The 15,833-nt window shown below is 38.1% G+C and overlaps 1 protein-coding gene across 1 annotated transcript in view; it reads right to left on the bottom strand.

The window, feature by feature from the left end:
• Positions 1-15,833, bottom strand: part of LOC107560390 (chromodomain-helicase-DNA-binding protein 9-like) — a 104,803-nt gene that overhangs the window by 82,362 nt on the left and 6,608 nt on the right. Inside the window, exon 2 of the mRNA XM_016244554.1 lies at positions 2,696-4,361. Coding sequence (XP_016100040.1) covers positions 2,696-4,228 — 1,533 coding nt within the window. The 5' untranslated portion in view covers positions 4,229-4,361. The remainder of the gene's footprint in view (positions 1-2,695; positions 4,362-15,833) is intronic.

Below are 15,833 nucleotides of genomic sequence, written 5' to 3'. Positions count from 1 at the left end.
AAAAATCTAAACAATTAGGACAGTGATATTTATACATTTTAAATTGACATAATAATTGATATGCTTGATTTATCCCTTTTCATAAAAATGGTCTAAAGGCTGAAATGCAGTTGTATAAGATTTTTGTTTTTGTGAAAACATGTATCTGAACTGTAAATCATGAAATTTTATGGCTCAACACTGTATGTTACCACAGACATTGCCCAACCCCACTCATACGGTGTTCATTTTACTTGTGCAGCTCTTAAAATGGGTCATAAATTGCCTTAAATTTATTTTTAAAAATTCAGCAGATTCCCTGTAAATAGTCAAATAAAATTCCTTCCTTCATATTTGTTGATATTTGTGTATTGAAAATGTTTTTGATTGACATTTAAACTCTTTTTTTTATTTGGGCTAGTTAAACTAATTTTCGGGCTACCAAAATCTGAAGAGTACCTGCCCGAAGGGCTACCAGGGATTTTGAAATTTTGCGAGCCCTGGTATGATATGACATTTCCCATAGACTGTTGTGAAAAATGCCCCTTTTTTAACATAACAGATGTAACCTAAGGAAAATACCTGTTTAAAAGTACAGACACGTGCATGTATAGTCTAATGGGGTTTTATTCTATATTTGGGGGCTCCATCCACCTCATAAACCCTCACCGACTTGGCCTTTAAATGCATTACATGATGGAGCGGTATCTTTGCAGTAGCGTGATTGAATCAAGTTACATACTTGGGAACATTCTGTCTGATCATGTTCAACCATGATCTTGTACTTTTTACAAACATTTAACCCAAGAAAACCACACAAAAAAACAGCCATTCCCCTCTACTGCAGCTAAAGTGACATATAGGTGAAGTCAAGTTTCAGTATTGAAACACCAACCCCTCGTGGTCCAGAGGCTTAGAAAGAACATTAAAGCAAAACTCGCCCACGAGACCCTCAGGGAGAGAGAAGGTCGAGTGCACATCTCTCTCTTTTACCCTGGGACTGCCTCGCATTATACATCTGTTGGCTTTCCACAGCCCAGTGCACATGAATGGCTCGTCTCTCTCTCGCTCAGACACACACACATAAATGCAGACAGACACTGCAACACAAACACACTCACTACAGGAACTCACACGATATGAACTCTGATCCACATCCTGCCTCTGCTATAATTAAGGATCTGTGAGGACAGACAGATTGGCTGAAGAAGAACATAATACATCTTGGCTGATTTGGCTTTCAATACCTACACAAAGCCTCGTTGACTTGTATAATAATCTACACCAATAGACTGATGCACCAATAGGCTACTAAAATTCAGGGCCAATCCGATATTTATTTTCATGTTATGAGCAATAACCAATAAATGGCCAATTTTAAAAGTCAATAATATTTTATCTAAATAAATAAATTAAAACAAAATATATCGCAACTCAATGGATATTCATTTTGAGATCTGTTAAAGGTCCCATGAAATTGGGCTATTAACCTTTTTAAAGATTACTTTAAGTGAGTGTTGAGGGCAAAGGGAATCTAACTTAAAAGGGGAAATGATTATGCACAATTAAATATAAAATACTAATCTCTATATATATCCAACATTGACAATACACCAAAAAATGTTCCTATCGGCCAATAATCAATTTGGTAAAATATGCTACTATCAAACTCTCGATTGACAAACAAAGAGGAGACTCTTGTTTGCATTTTTCCTTGTGCAAAGACAAGAGCACTGGCAAATCAGAATCTGTATTTGGGTAGGTGTATTTGTGCACACATGTCTGACAACGAAAGCACTCCATGTGCCCGGCAGGACTGGTGGAAAGAGTTCATGATATGCGTGTGCGCGTGTTTGTGTGTGTGGCAGCTGAAGCACTGAGCCTCAACTCCCTGTGTCAGCAGCAAAGAGCTGAGGGGAAAGACTGATGCTCCTGCATCATGAGAGAAAGAGAGAGAGAGAGAGACAGCGAAAGAGAAAGAGATGACGCTGTCAGGCAGTACTACTGAAAGCACTGCCTGCTGCTTGCAATCACAGACTAGACAGCACTCCTGCTCTTTTCTCTCTCTCTCTCGTTCTCCATTTCCCTCAGGAAACCTTATTATCAACATCTCCCTTCTGCCTGCACTCACACACAAACACTAATCTCACATCAACACACACAGACAGAAAAACCACAAGCCAGACCCGCTCTAGCCAGCCAGAGTGCACCTCCCACTATCCTACGGTTGGCCTGACCCACATCTTGTTATAGCCTTAAGTACGCTTAGCCCCAGTAAGTCCTGAACACTATTGCAACTCCTAATCGGCTGCTACAATACCTGTCTGCAGGGCCTGGACAGGAGGAGCTGTGAATTATTTAATGGAGTCTGTCTTGTCCTTTCTCTTTCAGTACAGTTGAACACTAAAATATAGCCTGTTGTCAAAGTAGTCTGTTGACTGCTTAGCAACATTCCAGTGGTCATTTCAATCATCTCTCATCCATGTCATTAACTTGTATATTTCCTGATGGAGATAAACCAACAACAACCACAAAAACTCTGTTGCATAATATATCATTCACTTCCCTTCAAAATAAGCTCTGCAGAGCTGATAACTGAAACTAAGGGCTCAAAACTGTAATCTCTGACTCACTCCAACATCCCAGTATGCAACCTTTAAAGCCATCAAACAATATAAGACACCTTTGGAAGAGATATGAGAACAGATTCTCTCACCTGTGCGTTGTAAACCATAGACACATCCTCCATGCCTTCCTCATCCTTGAAATCCTCTTCTTGGTCATTCTCTAGTCCTGCCATTACCCAAGAGTGATTGGAGTTCTCTTCCTGGTCTAGTGCCTCCAGCTGAGGCAACAGCTCATCGCCTAAAAGGTCAGGAGCATCACCCAGGTCAAGTCTGTGACTGTGTTGCTCTCCAAGCAAGACCTCCTGCAGTGCCTGAAACCCATTACTGTTGCTCTGGTTTGTAACCAAAGGTCCAGCCGCATCATGGTTCCTTCGCTCTGCCGTAGAGAATGGACAGTCTGCAGCGAACGAGTTCAGACCATCTGGGAACACCTTACAAGAGCTGAAGGGATCCTGGTTTGATTTGGAGCTATTTAAGGGGCACCGTTGTGCCGGGCTGTCTGGTATTTGGACTCGTTGCTGCTGATGTTCCATTCCAGAATTAGACCGGAAAGGACAACCAGTATCCAAAAGGTTTGAAGCTGATGATGGGATGGCCGTTGAAGAGGTTGTCATAGAGACTGGGGCAGAGGAGTAAGACTGGGTTGCATTTACTATAGGGGCAGGCTGACCAGTCAGAGTATAATGAGCAGTAGGATAGGATGAAGCGCGGCTAACTGAGTCAGTTGGGAAAGAATGGGTTGCAGGGGAAGACCGGACAGCGAAGGCCAGGTCATTGTCTTCCAACCTTGGACCTGTAGTAAAACCTTGGACCTCTTGGGCTATTTGAAAGCCACTGTGTTGTTGAGAAGACACAGGCATCATTGATGCCTCAACCGTAGAGTGAAAGGGACTACCCTCCACACTGAGCGAGTTATGGTGGCCGTGCTGGGAATGATTTTGAGGGACGTTGCTCTCATAGTAAAAACCTGTATGTCCTTGATAGGTCTTGCTAATATGATGCAAGCCTTGATGGGCAATTTGTTGGTGAGGGAGCTGCAGCTGGTTTGAGATTGGGTGTTGATTGAGGCTGTGCTGTCTTTGCTGAAGATGTTGATGACTATACTGCTGATGCTGAGCTTGATGCTGCTGAAACTGTTGTTGCTGCTGAAATTGTTTATGTTGAAGTTGTCGATGATGACTTTGTTGATGGTGTTGATTGTGCTGATGGTAGTTATTCCCTTTTTGATCATGGTTTCCCCACATGGGGCTGTTGTGAAGAAACAGTCCATTGGTCTGGGGCACTTGGTTCATAGTATGTCCTTGAAATGATTGCTGCTGTGGTAAAAATGCTCTTCCATTGTTGCCAACTCCTTCTGGACCAGGAAAGGACTGTTCCATTGAGGTCTGTGCCTTCATAGTGTCAAAATGCCTCACAGGTTGGTTGTAGGGTATCCCATGTTGGATGGTAGAAGATCTGGACCCTGCATCTACCTGAAGAGGCTCCAAACTAGGACCCAGGTGAAGTTCATCATCCAAGGACACAGAACCAGGGGTAAACCCTGGATCATCCTGAACTAAGCCGTCAAGCCCTCCCCCAAATATGCTAGGGTCATCAAAGAAATCCATGATGGGGTCGGTCATTGTTTGAGTTCAGTGCATTAAGTGTCTGCCCCCTCAGCGGCCCCTACGACAGGACTGCTGAATCCAATAGGGAGCTAAAGACTGTCAGAGTTTGTTGAACCGCTGTGTGTCCATCACCAAGAATGGCTACGGTCTAGAAAAAGATAAACAAAATAACACATTACTTTAGATATGCAAAACACTTGGGATTCAGAACTATTTTAATAACATTCTGCATACTTTATTGATTAGATGATTAATTAAAACTTATTTTAAAAGAGCTTTGAATCTAAAAACAATGTTTCATCAACATCATTTCATCGTTGTTCTCTAAACTTTCCTAATAGCTATATGCCAAATTTGACTTAAAGCCTTCAGAGCGTCTTCAGGTATTTAGGGATAACGTCTTTAGGTATACTGCTTTTAAAGGGTTAGTTCACCCCAAAATGAAAATTCTGTCATCTTACTCACCCTCAAGTTCCAAACCCATAAGAACTTTGCTAATCTTCGAAATACAAATTAAGATATTTTTTCAGTGCTAAAAAGTTGTTCCTGAATGAGTTCGGCCGCAACATGATCTGTGTGTGTGACTGAACTTAACATCAAACTGCTTGTTTCACACAAATGCTGGCACAGACATGCACGTTCGGCTAGAGTTGCTTTGAACTCGTGCATCTTCGGAAGCGGAGCTGCGTGGAAAGTCCTGCCGCGCGCACCTAAGCAAACTTGCGGACGCGTCGCGTAAATTAGCCTCGAGCGCGTGTGCGTTAGATACAGTGAAGACAGCGCGTTAGTTTAGAACTCTTCTAATTTTTTTTTAAATCATAGAGATGTGTTAATTTGTGCAATGATAACCTACCAGCAATGTAAGTGATTTTTTTAATATATATTAGAATGAGTACATTACAATATACATTTATTAGAATTAGTACATTATTTATGGGTACAAAAATATTTATTTATTTTTAAATTAACCCAATTTATTGCGACGAACAACAAATATTTTTTGTTTTAACAGTCAAACACACAATACAAATTAAACAAATATCTAATTTCTAATGTTTTATATTAGGGATGCACCGAAATGAAAATTCTGGGTCGAAGCCAAAACCTAACAAAATGAAACACTGGGTCGAAGGCCGAAGGCTGTATACGGTTTTTCGAGTTTTTTTTCCCCATGTATTTTTGCCAATTTGTTTTCACCATTGCATAAATTAAATAGCCAAAATGTGCTTTTTACGGTTTTGTCTTGCTTTTCAAAGAGGAAAATCAATTACAAAACAACAATTTAAAAAATATTTAACACTGAACATTTTTAACATTCTAGCAGACACTATACCTACAAAGCACAATTGAACTTAAAATTAATGAGTTGGTAAAAAAATTTTTTTTGGCCATCAGACCCCCTTTTTGAATCAGGCATGTATTTTTTACTGTACAATTAAAAGCAGCATGGCTGAGAAGAGACTTCTTTTAAAACATTAAAAAATATTACAAGTCCTAATTTGAACACTATGTGTGAATGTTATTAATAATTTGAACACTATGTGTGAATGTTATTAATAACAGAGCTGTTGTAATGATTATTATCATTATTATTGTCTTACTTTTTATTTTATTTTACAGAACAACAGTAAAATTACAATACTAACATTTATGAATGTTGATGGAGTTCTTGCTTTTTCTCAACTTTTATTTTGGTGGAAAATGCTTCTTTTTGTTGACAGCAGATTTATAAATGAGTCTCATTACGAATACGTCGTACGTATCGCATTGTCACATGCCTTGATTACAAAACAACAATTTAAAAAATATTTAACACTGAACATTTTTAACATTCTAGCAGACACTATACCTACAAAGCACAATTGAACTTAAAATTAATGAGTTGGTAAAAAAATTTTTTTTGGCCATCAGACCCCCGTTTTGAATCAGGCATGTATTTTTTACTGTACAATTAAAAGCAGCATGGCTGAGAAGAGACTTCTTTTAAAACATTAAAAAATATTACAAGTCCTAATTTGAACACTATGTGTGAATGTTATTAATAACAGAGCTGTTGTAATGATTATTATCATTATTATTGTCTTACTTTTTATTTTATTTTACAGAACAACAGTAAAATTACAATACTAACATTTATGAATGTTGATGGAGTTCTTGCTTTTTCTCAACTTTTATTTTGGTGGAAAATGCTTCTTTTTGTTGACAGCAGATTTATAAATGAGTCTCATTACGAATACGTCGTACGTATCGCATTGTCACATGCCTTGTAAAAATTCATAAAAATGCGACTGAGCAACTGACGAGTAACACTGTTTCAGCGCAGATTTTCCTCGGCTTTGAACCCTGGTTAACAAGCAGATAGCGCGGTGAGTTTGTGCAGTGCTGTCAGAATACATGCAATGCGTACGTGTATTAGAAAACATAACGTTCTGCAGTTTATTTACTGATTGTTTAAGGCCATTTCGTGATTTCAATCATCGTACAGTAACCAGCAACAATCACCCCTTCCTCTTTTCATCGAAGACATGTGCTGCAGTACTAAACAGTCTCTCGCTGTCGGTGCTTGTAATGATTTTTGCGTCTTTCTCGGACGGTTTTAAATGCTTCCACACTGCTGACATGTGTGCTGCATTATAAAGAATGCGCGCCTCTCACTCTGCGCTGGTTGCTATTTGATCGCGTCACATCATTGTTTGGTACAATTTATTCGATCTTTTCGCTTATTTTTGGTTGCCGAACATTCGATGCATCCCTATTTTATATGCCGATTAAATAGGTCTTAAGGAAACTTTTGACTCGTCTCCCGAGGCCACAGGAGGGTGCCATTCACTCAGATTGTATTTAAAAACATATGAGAAGCAGTGAAAAGGAATAAACCTCCACAAATTCGCGATTCGCTGTTTTAACTTTGCATGGCTACATCTCTTGTGTGAGACGCGAGTGCAGCAGTCATATTTGTTCGTCTAAAAAATGCGCTGAAGATGTGTTCTGTGTGAATGGCTTGGTTTCAGTTTTAACCTAATCAAGATCTTCTCCGCATTGAGCTTCTATATTTCTCTAAAATTTTGATTGCATAATGCAGCAACTGCGCGTCTCGTGGGCTAGACTAACAAAACATTAAAATGCAACAACGTCACTTACATCACCGCATCTCGCGCTCCACTAATGATGCTCCCTGATGCACTCCTAACATTTGATTGTACTATTTTTGCATTCAAATGCAAATGTTTATTTTAAGTTCGACTAATATTCATTTTTTTATTCACAATCCCTTCATCACTGGCAGTCACAGCACTCAATTCAGCATGTGTTCATGTTTGTGTGTGCTGTCTGCGTCACTCAGAGCACGTGTCTATATCGAACATTTTTATATCGTTATTGAAGAAGGTATACCGTCGATAAATATCGATACCGTTTTATCACCCAGGCCTATTCTGTAGTAGGCTGTAAACTGCTTGAGACTTGCATAAAAAAAACATTAAAGCAGTTTGTTTCATTTGTATCTTTTTATTCTATTGCATTTGTCCTTTGCTTTTTTTTATTACTGACAGTATAATTATTTTTAATAATTTTGAGGACTTTTTGTTTGTTTGTTTGAAACTCCGCTGGTCTCCACAATGTAGATGTCATAGCAACCTTATTTACAGGAAATATATATTTGATATGTATCACTATCTTTAAATAGATCACTCATACAAAGTATTGGTCATATGGCCCCCTCAGAATCATGTTAAATAATCGTGATTACAATATTGGCCAAAATAATCGTGATTATGATTTTTGCCATAATCGAGCAGCCCTATTTAAAATAACAATAATATCGCTTATTGCAATTATTTCTGGAGCAATATATTGCACAACAAAAATTGTTATCGTGACAGGCCAAGTCCGAAAGCTCTCGGATTTCAAAAATATTTGTGTTCTGAAGATGAACGAAGGTCTTACGGTTTTGGAACGACATGAGGGTGAGTCATTAATGACAGAATTTTCATTTTTGGGTGAATTATCCCTTTAATATAGAACACGGAGTTCAGTTACAAGCAAGACTGGCACAATTCAGTATTTGAGAAATAGCTTCAAATCAATTTCAAGTGTGAATTTACATTCAATTGGGCACACCCACTGGGAAATTAAGTGTTCTTTCACCCTTGTCAATAAGTCTGACTGTCTGCGTAAAAGGCCTATAAAACCTCAAACTTCAAGACTTTCAAACTAGCCTTTCCTTTTTCTTAAAATTGAGTAGGCTAGTTCCTGTTAGCTACCTCAACTATGTATAACCCCGTTTCCAACACATCTCAATGTAATTAAAAATAAGCTTGTTTAAATGTGTATAAGTGAAATACAGCAACTAAGCATAGTCGGATTGACATCTGACATCTTCAAAGAATCAAACAACAGATTGCCATTTCGTTAGGTGACGTATGCAGAAACAAATTGGCAATGCTAGCGTTTGTTTTGGCAGACACGATTATCCACACATAATGCACTGTTTCATACTCCATGTTTAATGGAAGTGTTTGCTAAGGAAATTTTATCATAATTTATACAAGAATGTTGACTGTTGAATATTTCTTTAAAAGTGAAGGTTTATCATCAACTGTGTACATCTCCTTGGGTTTCACAACAATCATATGACGTCATTCACCCACATCTCAGCAAAGTCAGAGTTTCCAAATAGGAAGTTCACAATCAAATGGTGTTCTATTGAACCTTTCCTAATAAGAAGCTGAGAATTACAACTTGCCAAAATATAATTGAATGCAGGATAAACTCAGCAGCAAAGTGAAAAGGAGGAGCAGAAAACTCAGCACAAAAGGAGTAGCACTGAGCATGTGACGTCATTCTTTAAATACAAACCCGATGTTACATCACTCCATTACAATAACGCACTGATGCTCTTCTAACATGCCCATCTTCTTAAGTCAGACTCTGGCAATAAACTCTTCCAGAACACCCTGAGGCTTCAGAGAGGTGAAAGGGGAAGGAATGTCTGGGGAACATTTGGCACCATTAGTCGAGCTCAGAAACAGGCATTACAACAAGCACAGCAGCTGAAGAGCTTTCAGCACCAGACAAAAACCAGGTGCTTCACACTCCCCTCAGACTTCCCTCAGCTATGGATAAGAAAGAGAGTCAGTGGGAACTGCATAATTCTTTGCCAAGCCCTGGTCAGGAGGACAGCGACAGGAGCGACTCGAGCTGTGTGGGACACACATACAGCTCATTCCATTTCACGCATGCATGCACGCACACACACACACACAACCGGACAGAAAGGGTGAGAGAGAAACAGGCTGTCCTGACCAACACTGGCTGTGGAGGAGGTCAGTCACGACCTGATGACTCACAACACACACAGATAAACAAAATGGCAGTGAACAGAAACCTAGACATGGCCCATTACTATAATACCACTCTGTGGTTTCAACCTTTTCTACTCCTATTAAACCTACAATAATTCAACTAACACATCAACATAGACTACCAATTCAATCGCTAGAGAAGGAAGCATAACACTTCAATTAAAGTTGTTGCTCCACATCTAGACTACAAGATCATTTGAAATGGACTGTAACAGCTGTTTTATATTGATTTTAACTTTTAAAAAAGAAAGAAAGAAAACACATGAAGAAAGGCTCAGTCCTCTGGGCAGTGGCATTCAAAGAAGAAAAAACAACTCCGACATGAGCCTCATCTCATATCAACAGCAAACTAACAGCTCTGTGGGGATTTTGAATCATATGCAGCCATAATTGTGTCTGTCACCAGTGTTCAAAATTACAGGGCACCTCCCATTATCTAGGGCTGGCTTTAGTGTACTGTTTTGCAAGTAGTACACCTGTCTCAAACCAGGAAGCATTTGGGCAGGCACATTGTAATTAAGGCTTACTATCATGTCAACTCATCTCGATGAAACTGATATGATATCAGACTATAAGTGAGACGAGCTTTCTGCGTTTCACTGTTCCTTCGAGATTTTTGAAGTCTTAAGTATAGGGCTGCATAGTTAATTGAAAAAATGACAGTATGATTTCAGCTGCTTTAAGCAATTCTGAAATGTTTATTCCATTTACTGCATTCGACAGTGGTTTTCAATTTACAATATGTTTAGAACCAAAGTGAAAATGATCGGTGGTTAGGGATGGGTATTGTTAAGGTTTTAACGCTATTACTACTCTTACATTCTAAAAAATGCTGGGTTAAATATAACAACCCAATAGCTGGGTTTGTCCCTTTTTAACCCAGCATTTTTTAAGTGTGTACTGATACTGCTTATCGATTCGGTACTTTAACAGTATTCTTATCGGTACTTTTTACATACATACATTACATTACATACATTACATACACACATACATATATATATATATATATATATGACAAATTAAGAGCTGAATTAAAGGGGTCATATAATGCTACATGCACTTTTACAAGTTGTTTGAACTGAAATGTGTGTTGGCAGTGTGTACACACAACCACCCTAAAATGATAAAAATCCACCGTGTTTTTTTGTTAATCTACTAAAATCTTTAGCCCTTTCTCAAATCGAGCCGATCTCAGATGATGTCACACAGACAGGCCCCTCCCATGATAGTTTGATTGACAGTAGCGTTTCAGCACAGACTGGACTGGCATCTTACCTTAGACCTGACCTGAGTGAGCTGTCATCAGTCCGCCATTGTTTCACCGCTGGAGCAGTTGTAGACAAGAATGACTCCTAAGCGATTGAGGTCTTCTGTTGTTGGATGTAATATTGAACATAGCAGTTGTCGTTTACTCCCGACATCTGAACCGCTGAAGACACAGTGGATTATGTTTGTTTTGGAAGGGAATGCGCCCCCGATCTACATAAATGCATCTCTGTTCGCGAGAATCATTCGTGATCCAGCCTCATCTACAGAAGAATGAGTGTAAGGTTTTTTTAACGAATCTTTGCTAAACGCCTTTCCTAATAATGTGCTAATTAGCAAGTTTCACGATGAATGCAGCTAAAGTATACAGGCTCTCAGAGAGCGGCTCGGAAGAGAGGGGCAGGGTCAGCAGAGCTCATTAACATTTAAAGGAAAATACTACAAATCTGTATGCTCTGAAAAGAGCCGTTTTTGACAGGGTAAAAAATGTGTTTTTTTTACACTACCATTATTTGGACATGCGCCCAAAGCTCAAAGTGTAATTTGTTTGTCCGTCTTGGAGCGCGCCGCGCGCACACATTTCAGCCTGAGGAACGGTGTCTCTAGTGTGGATTGTGCTTTCAACGTTTTATTATCAAACATGTCCCGCAAATTTGCAACAGTAAAGATGGCATTTTACAACAATCACCGATTGAGCTGATTCTGACGTTAAGTTTGGGGTTTAGGGAGGAACTAATGCGCACCGCTGTGAAGGGAAAGAAGTTGCACGAGTTGAAACGCAACTAGTTTTTAATAGCTTTACCTCATGTCTTCTTTTGTATAATCCTTAGAAGCCAAAATTTTAATAAAAAATTAAATTAGCTTAATAAAACTGCCACAGGCCTAAAGTGTAAGCAGATGTGTGAATGTTTAGTTCTGTCTTCTATCATAATTTAACAGGGCTTTCATGTTGCACGTGCTGAAGCTCTTCCGCGTGAGCACGATCTTGCTTCTGAATTGCGAATAGCAAAAAAATGCATCAGAGACAAATGTTTGAAAAACTGCTGGCGACTCTGGTGAGATAGAATTTGCAAGATAATGTATATATAGCAATAATAAATGTATGCGTGTTTTCTTAATTTCTCCAGTACCGATAGCAGAACCGTTAACGTCAGAGCTTATCGATACTCCGGTCTGTCATAATTTAGCCCCGGGACCGATTAAATACCGGGTTTCGGTACCCATCCCTATCGGTGGTAATTTAGAATGATCTTGAATTCTCCACTCTGTAACATACGTAGAGTAAAGCCCAATTTGCAATGTGTGCGGACAGTAAGCTTACTTGCACTGAACTGCAGGGCTCAAACAATGAGACTGTGTAAACGTGCAGTGAGTGTCAGCCATTATTATAATGGGATTTCTAGTATTGCCACATTGCTTGCCTCCTGTATATTTATTCAAAATCATACCATTTTGTTTGTGAAGTTAGCTAATTAGTCACTGACTTGATTTATTGATTGGGTCATGTTTTTAAAAAATATATTTTTAAAGAAAATGAATGTTTTTATTCAACAAGAACACATTACAGGTGACAGTAAAATATATTTATTATGTTCCAAATGACTTCCATTTCAAATAAAAGCTTTTCTTTTGAACTTTCTACTCAAAGAACCTTGAAATAATGTACAAAGGTTTCTTCAAAAATATTAAAGCGGTTTTCAACATTGATCGAACCAGAATATCAAACTGATTTCTGAATTATCGTGTGACTCTGAAGACCGGCATAATGGCTGTTGAAAATTCAGCAATGCCATCAGCAATAAATTACATTTTTTATATATATATATTAACATAGAAATTATTATTACAATAAAAATAAAATTACTGTCAAATTTTTTTGATCAAATTTTTTTTAAAAAGCACAAACCTTTGAATGGTATATTGTATAAAATTGCAAAAAATAGAGTTCTCATTTAATTTTCGGTGTGTACACTACATTAAGAAAACTGCATGCAATGACATAAAACTGATATTTTAATATAAATTCTATTGATCGGGATTCATATTTGTGATTACAATATCAATGAAAAATAAATCATGATTTAAAAAAAAATAATAAAAAAAAAATAAATAATAATAATAATAATAATAAGGCAGCCCTACTGCTGTAGCAATGGATTACCGGTGGCTCTCATGAAACATTTTGGGACAGACACAACAGACCCAAAACAGATTTATGTAAACTCTCATTGCCAACCTTCCAAGCCAAGATTGCCTACCAGTTTTGATCAGCCTTTTTGGCTGTGAGGACTGATTTATATCAACGGGCTTCCAAGGATAAGCATCAGCCCAGAAACATTTCTCTTGAGAAGAGAGGCCAGAGGTGTCTTCCAGAAACTGCATCAGTCCACAGCTGAAAGACACGCTGATAAGAGCCCTGCCGTCTCAGGCCATTAGCCGTGCACTATCTATACAAGCAAAAACACGTGCAACTTCCTACTACTGAAAAACACTGCGACCCCTCCCCCAACACACACTCTTCACAAATTCTATCTTACACAAGTCTCTTTCAAAGAGTAACCTACAATATCCAATTCGATCTGCATTTCTGCAACATGCCTTACATGCCTGGTTAATGAACGAGTCACTAATATGAGTCAATGATGTGATTCAATGCGTTTCACAAAACTAATCCACTGGCTTTTCTCATGCCAGTGAGAGCTCATGACTTCAACAAGATGAGGCATAGTTGGGTGTCAGTGCTTCTGGTCTTGGACTGCACAAGTCAACGCATTTCCGTTGTGAAACTGCCCTGTGACAGAAGCTAAGTCATATACGCTAGAATGTGACTCATCTAAAGAGCAGGTAGAGGTTGCCAGAGACCAGTTTCGGAGCTGTATTTGACTATGGTTAGGGTTTTTTCTGGACGAGTGAAGCTGATCCTGGACCACCCCTATTAAGTAACCTATTTTTTAGTGATTCATTTTCTCACAGCACAGCCATGCTTTAATCAACACAACAGGTGGCGAGTGAAGTTTCAACGACTTCCACATCAAAAGTGGAACAACAGAAGGAAAATATGGCTTTCTTGTCTTTTTGTGCAAGCTTTAACGTCTTGTGCCATGAGGAGGGATTGATCTCTTTAAGAACAGTACATGTCTGTTCATTAAAATTGTTGACTGATGATTGATTAAGCTGCTATTTTTTTCCCCTATGGCTTACAAATGATAAATTCCCATATTAACTTTGTTTAAATGAATTAAAAATAACACTAGGGTTGGGTATCGAAAACCAGTTCCATTTTAGAACCGGTTCCAAATTTCCAAGAACCGGGTATTCGATAAGATGCGTGCATTTCGATTCTGCTTAACGATCCCTGTGTTCGCATTTTAATGTGATTAAAAACAATTTAAGTGCAGGAAAGGAAAGAACTTGCGCCCGAAGCGCAAGCGCGAGCACAGAGGTGTAGAAAAGGTTGTTCCGGGCTGAAACTGACTTCTTTCATATTTGTCGACCAATATGCAGAAAACTATGTCAGTATATCATCATAAACACAGCCGTTTTTGTCTTACGTGAACGTAAACCGATGAGAAAGAAAACACACATGTACAGTATTTTTAGATCTGCGTGTGTTCGGTGTTAAAGAGACAGCAGCCTAATAAACGCGCTGCCTGTCATTAATGTTAATCAAAGAACAAGAGAAAATCATTCACTGATCTTGACTGAATATATTTAATAACTTTAACTGATTAATCTATATTTTATTTATGAAAAGAAGTGTTTAGCAGTGTTTTTAAACTTTTAATTACAGTTTCTGCACCTGAAATTTTGTTCAGTTGTATTTATTTATGATATTGCTAATTGATTTGTTTGTTCCTATCTTATTACTGACCGTTTACTTGTCTTTAACACTTTAATATTTGAAATGTATATTAATCTAGTTGTTTTTGCTGATCTAAATGTTTGACTTAATTTTTTTTATATTGGATTTTTTATCTTATTGGAATCGAAACTAGGAATCGATAAGAATCGGAATCGATAAGCAGAATCGGAATCGATAAAATTCAAACGATACCCAACCCTACTAAACACTAAAAGCTAAAATTGTTTTAAATGCTACAAGTAATTTTAAGCATCATAACATGTAAAATGGATTTTCATAATGAAATTTGCAAAAGATAACATTTACCAGTGTTACTGAGGGCCCCGTCCACACGGAGACGCGTTTAGCTGTATACTAGGGATGTCAACGATTAATTGATGATCGATTAATTGTCGATAAGAGATGCAATCGATTAAAGCTATCAATGGTCGATTAATTTTTTAATTTTGGGCTATCATCATTCATTCATAATGTACAAATTAAGCTTTTAATGTGATTTAAACTTTAAAAGTACATTAAAATAGAAACAACACAAAGTTCTTCAACATGGAAAGCAATAGAAATGTAGTAACTAAGTCATTTCCCCAGATAATTCTTTCATATCGGGCTCTGCGCTTTGCAGGGCTGCGGGACACAGGACAGATAGGCTATTCATTCCTACAACTTGTTAATTCGTTCCTACGACTTATTAATTTGTGGTCACTGTCCATGTTTCATTAATTTTGTTCCTTAAATAACCCATGATTTAACTAAAATGAGGGAACAAATGAATGAATTGCCATTAATTCATGGCCATGAAATCTTTCATTTCCCTTAGATGCGAAAACAGTGATAAAAAGTGAATGACAATAAAATAAACCTGCGAAATTAGAGGGTTAGACGGTGAGGATTTAGGAAAAGAAACGATGCCTAAATATTATTGAATTTGTGGAAATTTGTGACCAACCAGCAAACCAGAACAAAGCCGCGTGAATGTAGGCTATAGGTGCTCGAACGGCATCCAAAAGCATGGTCGCGATGTAACATTTTCCAGCTAACCAATTATTCCTCTAATAAACAAAGCTTTTATACCACACTTGTCATAATCAGAGCTTATAATTTGTAAATAATTGCTGTATTCAAAACA

The sequence above is a fragment of the Sinocyclocheilus grahami genome, unplaced genomic scaffold (genome assembly GCF_001515645.1).
Source record: "Sinocyclocheilus grahami isolate Dianchi unplaced genomic scaffold, SAMN03320097.WGS_v1.1 scaffold723.1, whole genome shotgun sequence".
NCBI classification, from domain to species: Eukaryota; Metazoa; Chordata; class Actinopteri; order Cypriniformes; family Cyprinidae; genus Sinocyclocheilus; species Sinocyclocheilus grahami.
This window is presented reverse-complemented; position numbering and strand designations above follow the sequence as displayed.